General features: G+C 60.4%; 1 protein-coding gene and 2 long non-coding RNA genes across 3 annotated transcripts in view; all 3 read left to right on the forward strand.

Annotated features, from left to right (window-relative positions):
• Positions 1-1,259, forward strand: part of LOC127060718 (formin-2-like) — a 2,301-nt gene extending 1,042 nt beyond the window's left edge. Inside the window, exons 2-3 of the mRNA XM_050984780.1 lie at positions 3-868; positions 1,004-1,259. Coding sequence (XP_050840737.1) covers positions 3-868; positions 1,004-1,156 — 1,019 coding nt within the window. The 3' untranslated portion in view covers positions 1,157-1,259. The remainder of the gene's footprint in view (positions 1-2; positions 869-1,003) is intronic.
• Positions 1,260-1,517: 258 nt separating this feature from the next.
• LOC127060558 (uncharacterized) lies at positions 1,518-2,612 on the forward strand. Its single transcript, XR_007779771.1, has 3 exons — positions 1,518-2,091; positions 2,238-2,420; positions 2,558-2,612. It is a non-coding gene; the product is annotated as an uncharacterized LOC127060558 (long non-coding RNA).
• A 107-nt stretch (positions 2,613-2,719) lies between these two features.
• On the forward strand, positions 2,720-5,044 carry LOC127060542 (uncharacterized). Its single transcript, XR_007779731.1, has 5 exons — positions 2,720-2,821; positions 3,519-3,778; positions 3,810-4,691; positions 4,757-4,892; positions 4,960-5,044. It is a non-coding gene; the product is annotated as an uncharacterized LOC127060542 (long non-coding RNA).
• Positions 5,045-6,635: the final 1,591 nt, after the last annotated feature.

Below are 6,635 nucleotides of genomic sequence, written 5' to 3' on the forward strand. Positions count from 1 at the left end.
AGGGGGTTTTGGGGTGTCCCTGTCCCCGGTCTCAGAGCTCAGGGGGGTTTTGGGGTCACCTCCCTGTCCCGTAGCGGGTTTGGGGTGTCCCTGTCCCCAGTCCCCCATCACGGAAGGGTTTTGGGGTCACCGGGGGTTTTGGGGTGTCCTTGTCCCACCCATCTCTGTTCTGGGGGTCCTTGACCCCTCCACCGCCCCCCCCCCATTTTGGGCATCTTGGGGTGTCTGGGTGTCCTTGACCCCCCCCAATTTTTGGGGGGGTCCTCGGGTGTCCTTGTCCCTCCCCCCCCCCCATTTTGGGGGTCTTGGGGGTCCCCAGGTGTCCTTGTCCCCCCCCAGTTTTGGGGTCTTGGGGTCTTTGGGTGCTCTTGACACCATCCCCTCCCCCCCACCCCATTTTTGGGGTCCTGGGGGTTTTGGGGTGTCCTTGTCCCCCCCCACTTTGGGGGTCTCTGGGTGTCCTTTTACCCCCCATTTTGGGGATCCCCGGGTGTCTCTGTCCCCCACAATTTTGGGGTCTCTGGGTGTCCTCGTCCCCCCAGTTTTGGGGGTCTCTGGGTGTCCTTGTCCCCCCCATTTTGGGGGTCTCTGGGTGTTTCTATCCCCCCCCCCATTTTGGGGGTCTCTGGGTGTCTCTGTCCCCCCCAATTTTGGGGGTCTCTGGGTGTCCTTGTCCCCCCCCTTTTGGGGTCCCCGGGTGTCCTCCTCCCCCCAGTTTTGGGGGTCTCTGGGTGTCTCTGTCCCCCCCAATTTTGGGGGTCCCCAGGTGTTCTTGTCCCCCCCATTTTGGGGGTCTCTGGGTGTCCTCATTCCCCCAATTTTGGGGGTGTCTGGTTGTCTCTGTCCCCCCCATTTTGGGGGTCCCCGGGTGTCTCTGTCCCCCCCAATTTTGGGGTCCCCCAGTGTCTCGTCCCCCCAGTTTTGGGGGTCTCTGGGTGTCCTTGTCCCCCCCATTTTGGGGGTCTCTGGGTGTCCTCATCCCCCCAATTTTGGGGGTCCCCAGGTGTTTCTATCCCCCCCATTTTGGGGATCCCCGGCTGTCTCTGTTCCCCCCCCCTATTTTGAGGGTCCCCACGCCCCTCCCCCTCCCCCATTTTGGGGTCCCCACCTGTCCCTTGCCCCCCGTCCCCCCCTCCCCCCCCCGGGCTGTGTTTGAGGGGAGGGGTCCCCACATCCCCTCCCCCCCTTTTTGGGGTTCCTCATCCTTCTTGGGGGGATGGGGTGGTCCCAAACCAGGGGGGACCCCCCGAGGGGGGGGGGGGGGGGGGGGGGGGGGGGCCGCGGGCGGCTCGGGGTGGGGGAGGGGCGGGGCCCTCGCGGTTTTTGGGGTGAAACCGCCCGGAAAAGGGGCCGAGATTAAAAAAAACCCTAAAACCCAACGGGGCTCTGCTTTATTTGGGGAGGGGGCGTCGAGGGGGGTTCGGGGGGGGGAGTTTGGGGTGGGGGAGGGGCACAGAGGGTTTTCTGACCCCACCCCCCCCCCCAAAATCACACAGGGACCCCTCCCCCCCCCCCGGAGTGCGGACCCCCAAATGGGGGCTGGAGACCCCTCCCCAAAATGGGGTTTGGGACCCGAAATCGGGTCCGGGACCCCTCCCCAAAATCGGATCTGCGACCCCCAACTTGGGTTTGGGACCCCTCCCCAAATGAGTCTGTGCCCCCAAATGGGGTTAAGAACCCCTCCCCCAATGGGGGCTGTGGCCCCTCCCCAAATCGAGTCTGGGGTCTGTCCCCGCCCCCTCCCCAAACGAGGTCCCAGACCCCTCCCCAAATGGGCTTTGGGACCCCTCCCCAAATAAAGTTTGGGACCCAAATGAGCTTTGGGACCCCTCCCCAAACGGGCTTTGGGACCCCTCCCCAAATTTGGTTTGGGACCCCAAATGAGCTTTGGGACCCCTCCCCAAATGGGCTTTGGGACCCCTCCCCAAATTTGGTTTGGGACCCTCCCCTTGGCATCCGAGCCCCCCTTTTGGGGTCTGGTCCTGCCCCCTCCCCAAATGGGTGTGTGCGGGAGTGCCCAGGTGTGTACAGGTGTGTACAGGTGTAACAGGTGTGTCACAGGTATGTACAGGTGTAACAGGTGTGTAACAGGTGTGTTAACAGGTGTGTACAGGTGTAAAAGGTGTGCACAGGTGTGTAACAGGTGTGTGCAGGTGTTGTACAGGTGTAAACAGGTGTGTCGGTGTACAGGTGTGTGCAGGTGTGTGTACAGGTACGGTGTGAGGTGTTTGTGACAGGTGTGTAACAGGTGTGTACAGGTGTGTACAGGTGTTACAGGTGTGTACAGGTGTGTACAGGTGTAACAGGTGTGTACAGGTGTGAACAGGTGTGTACAGGTGTGTACAGGTGTGTAACAGGTGTGTACAGGTGTGTAGCAGGTGTGTAACAGGTGTGCACAGGTGTGTAACAGGTGTGTGCAGGTGTGTAACAGGTGTGTACAGGTGTGTACAGGTGTGTAACAGCGTGTGTACCAGGTGTGTACCGGTGTTGTACCAGGTTTGTGTCCAGGTGTGTACAGTGTGTACCAGGGTGTACAGGTGTGTACAGGTGTGTACAGGTGTGTACAGGTGTGTACAGGTGTGTACATGTGTGTAACAGGTGTGTACAGGTGTGTACAGGTGTGTGCAGGTGTAACAGGTGTGTACAGGTGTAACAGATGTGTACAGGTGTGTACAGGTGTGTCACAGTTGGCCCAGTGTTGTCCAGGTGTGTTCAGGTGTGACCAGGTGTGTCCCAGGTGTGTCCAGGTGTGTCCCAGGTGTGTCCCAGGTGTGTCCAGGTGTGTCCCAGGTGTGCCCAGGTGTGTCCAGGTGTGCCCCAGGTGTGCCCAGGTGTGCCCAGGTGTGTCCAGGTCTCCCCCAGGTGTACCCAGCTGTGCCCAGGTGTGTCCCAGGTGTGTCCCAGGTGTGTCCAGGTGGTCCCAGGTGTGTCTCAGGTGTGTCCAGGTGTGTCCCAGGTGTGTTCCCAGGTGTGCCCAGGTGTGCCAGGTGTGTCCCAGGTGTGTCCCAGGTGTGCCCAGGTGTGTCCCAGGTGTGCCCAGGTGTGTCCCAGCTGTGTCCCAGGTGTGCCCAGGTGTGTCCCAGGTGTGCCCAGGTGTGTCCCAGGTGTGTCCCAAGTGTGTCTCTATACCCCAGGTGTGCCCAGGTGTGTCCCAGGTGTGTCAGGTGTGTCCAGGTGTGTCCCAGCTGTGTCCCAGCTGTGTCCCAGGTGTGTCCCAGGTCTGTCCAGGTGTGTCCCAGCTGTGTCCCAGGTGTGTCCCAGGTCTGTCCAGGTGTGTCCCAGGTATGTCCCAGGTGTGTCAGGTGTGTCCAGGTGCTCCCAGGTGTGTCCCAGGTGTGTCCCAGGTGTGTCCAGGTGCTCCCAGGTGTGTCCCAGGTGTGCCCAGCTGTATCCAGGTGTTCCCAGGTGTGTCTCAGGTGTGTCCAGGTGTGTCCCAGGTGTATCCCAGGTGTGCCCAGGTGTGTCAGGTGTGTCCCAGGTGTTCCCAGGTGTGCCCAGGTGTTCCCAGGTGTGCCCAGGTGTGTCCCAGGTGTGTCCCAGGTGTGCCCAGGTGTGCCCAGGTGTGTCCCAGGTGTGTCCCAGGTGTGCCCAGGTGTATCCCAGGTGTGTCCCAGGTGTGTCAGGTATGTCCCAGGTGTGTCCCAGGTGTGTCCCAGTCTCGCGGTGTGATGTCATACCTTGCCTCAGGTGTCCCAATCCATTCCCAGGTGTGTCACTCACCTGACATTTCCCCTCCCAGCACTGTCAGTCAGTCCTGGAGGGACGGACTTCAGTGACAGTGGGTCCTGGCAGGATGAATTTCAACGGAGGTGGGTCCTGGCAGGGTGAATTTCAATGGAGGTGGGTCCTGGCAGGGTGAATTTCAGTGGAGGTGGGTCCTGGCAGGGTGAATTTCAAAGGAGGTGGGTCCTGGCAGGGTGAATTTCTGTGGAGGTGGGTCCTGGCAGGGTGAATTTCAAAGGAGGTGGGTCCTGGCAGGGTGAATTTCAATGGAGGTGGGTCCTGCTGGGATGGACTTTAGTGGAGGTGGGTCCTGGCAGGGTGAATTATTGTGGAGGAACTGATGGAGGTGGGTCCTGGCAGGATGAATTTCTGTAGAGGTGGGTCCTGGTGGGAAGAACTTCAGTGCAGGTGGGTCCTGGCAGGATGAATTTTTGTTCGGGAACTTCAATGGAGATGGGTCCTGGCAGGATGAATTTCAATGGAGATGGGTCCTGGAAGGATGAATTTCTGGGGAGGAGCTGATGGAGGTGGGTCCTAGCAGGATGAATTTCCAAGGAGGTGAGTCCTGGCAGGATGGACTTTAATGGGAGAACTGGTGGAGGTGGGTCCTGGCAGGATGAATTTCTGTGGAGGAGCTGGTGGAGGTGGGTCCTGGCAGGGTGAATTTCAGTGGAGGTGGGTCCTGGCAGGATGAATTTCAATGGAGGAATTGGTGGAGGTGGGTCCTAGCAGGATGAATTTCAATGGAGGTTGGTCCTGGTGGGATGAATTTCCAAGGAGGTGGGTCCTGGCAGGATGGACTTTAATGGGAGAACTGGTGGAGGTGGGTCCTGGCAGGAAGAATTTCTGTGGAGGAGCTGATGGAAGAGGCTCCAACCATCAACCTCTGGCCAGGAGCTGATGGAGATGAGATCCAGGTGGAGATGGGATCCAAATGGAGATGGGATCCAAATGGAGATGGGATCCTGGTGAGATGGATCCGGTGGAGATGGGATCCAAATGGAGATGGGATCCTGGTGGAGATGGGATCCAGGTGGAGATGGGATCCAAATGGAGATGGGATCCAAATGGAGATGGGATCCTGCTGGAGATGGGATCCAAATGGAGATGGGATCCTGCTGGAGATGGGATCCTGGTGGAGATGGGATCCTGCTGGAGATGGGATCCTGGTGGAGATGGGATCCAAATGGAGATGGGATCCAATGGAGATGGGATCCTGCTGGAGATGGGATCCAGGTGGAGATGGGATCCTGGTGGAGATGGGATCCAGGTGGAGATGGGATCCAAATGGAGATGGGATCCTGGTGGAGATGGGATCCTAGAGGACATGGGATCCTGGAGGAGGTAAAATCCCAGTGGAGGTAAAATCCCAGTGGAGGTGAGATCCTAGAGAAGATGAGACCCTGGAGGAGGTAAAATCCCAACGGAGGTGAGATCCTGGTGGAGGTGAGATCCTGATGGAAATGAGATCCCAATGGAGGTGAGATCCCAATGGAGGTAGGATCCTGGTGGAGATGGGATCCTGGTATGGGTGAGATCCTGATGGAGGTGAGATCCCAGTGGAGGTGAGATCCTGGTGGAGGTGAGATCCTAGAGGAGATGAGATCCTGGTGGAGATGGGATCCAAATGGAGATGGGATCCTGGTGGAGATGAGATCCTGCTGGAGATGGGATCCTGCTGGAGATGGGATCCCAGTGTCACCACTCCTGTCCGGAGCAGCACCAGCTGAGGCCCTGCCTTGTGTGGCCTTGGCAGGACCACGTCCAGCGAGGAACCGCTGGATGACCCCTGGATGACCCCTGGATGACCCCTGGATGACCCCTGGATGACCCCTGGATGACCCCTGGACAAACCTCAGCCCCTCCAATCGCTCCCAGGGCGCAGGAGGTCCCTTCCCCCCAGGAAAGGGAGGAACCGGAGGCGCTGGGGCCCCGTGGGGCCACCGCCGGTGACAAGTGACAAACGTCGCTCCCCGTGCCACCGCCACGTCCGGCTGGTCCCGATGGGCTCCTTCTCCTTCACCCACGGCTGGAGAGGGGCCGGTGGCCTGGTGGAGCTCCTGGGGTGGCCAGCGGCCCGGTGGCCCGGCCTGGGGGGTGGCGGGAGGCAGAAGTGTCACACGCCTGCGCCCCGGAGGTGACACAGGGGACAACGGAGGTGGCAGGGAGGAGCTGTCCCCAGGGGGGTGGTGGTGACAAGGGGACAATGGGGGGACAGAGGACACGGGGGTAGAGAGGTGACAAGGTCACAGGAGGGGTCCAGGTGGGCTGGATATGGTGGCCCAAGGGGTCCAGGAAGGATCCAGGTGACCTGGACATGGTGGCCCAGATGGTCCTGGTGGTCCGGACATGGTGGTCCAGGAGGGGTCCTGGTGGTCTGGACATGGTGGCCCAGGGGGGTCCTGGTGGCCTGGACATGGTGGCCCAGGGGGGTCCTGGTGGCCTGGACATGGTGGCCCAGGAGGGGTCCTGGACCTGTCAGGGGTCTCAGGGTGGACCCAGGTGTCCAGGTCCAGGAGGTGACCCAGGTGTCCAGGTCCTACCAGGGGTCCAGGAGGTCACCCAGGACCATTCAGGTGTCTCAGGGCAGACCCAGGTGCCCAGGTCCAGGTGTTCAGGTCCTACCAGAGATCCAGGAGGTCCCCCAGGACCCATCAGTGTCACCCAGGTGTCCAGGAGGTGACCCAGAACCATCAGGTGTCACCCAGGTGTCCAGGAGGTGACCCAGGACCCATCAGGTGTCACCCAGGTGTCCAGGAGGTGACCCAGGACCCATCAGGTGTCACCCAGGTGTCCAGGAGGTGACCCAGGACCCTTCAGGTGTCACCCAGGTGTCCAGGAGGTGACCCAGGACCCATCAGGTGTCACCCAGGTGTCCAGGAGGTGACCCAGGACCATTCAGGTGTCACCCA

Source organism: Serinus canaria, chromosome 25 (genome assembly GCF_022539315.1).
Source record: "Serinus canaria isolate serCan28SL12 chromosome 25, serCan2020, whole genome shotgun sequence".
NCBI classification, from domain to species: Eukaryota; Metazoa; Chordata; class Aves; order Passeriformes; family Fringillidae; genus Serinus; species Serinus canaria.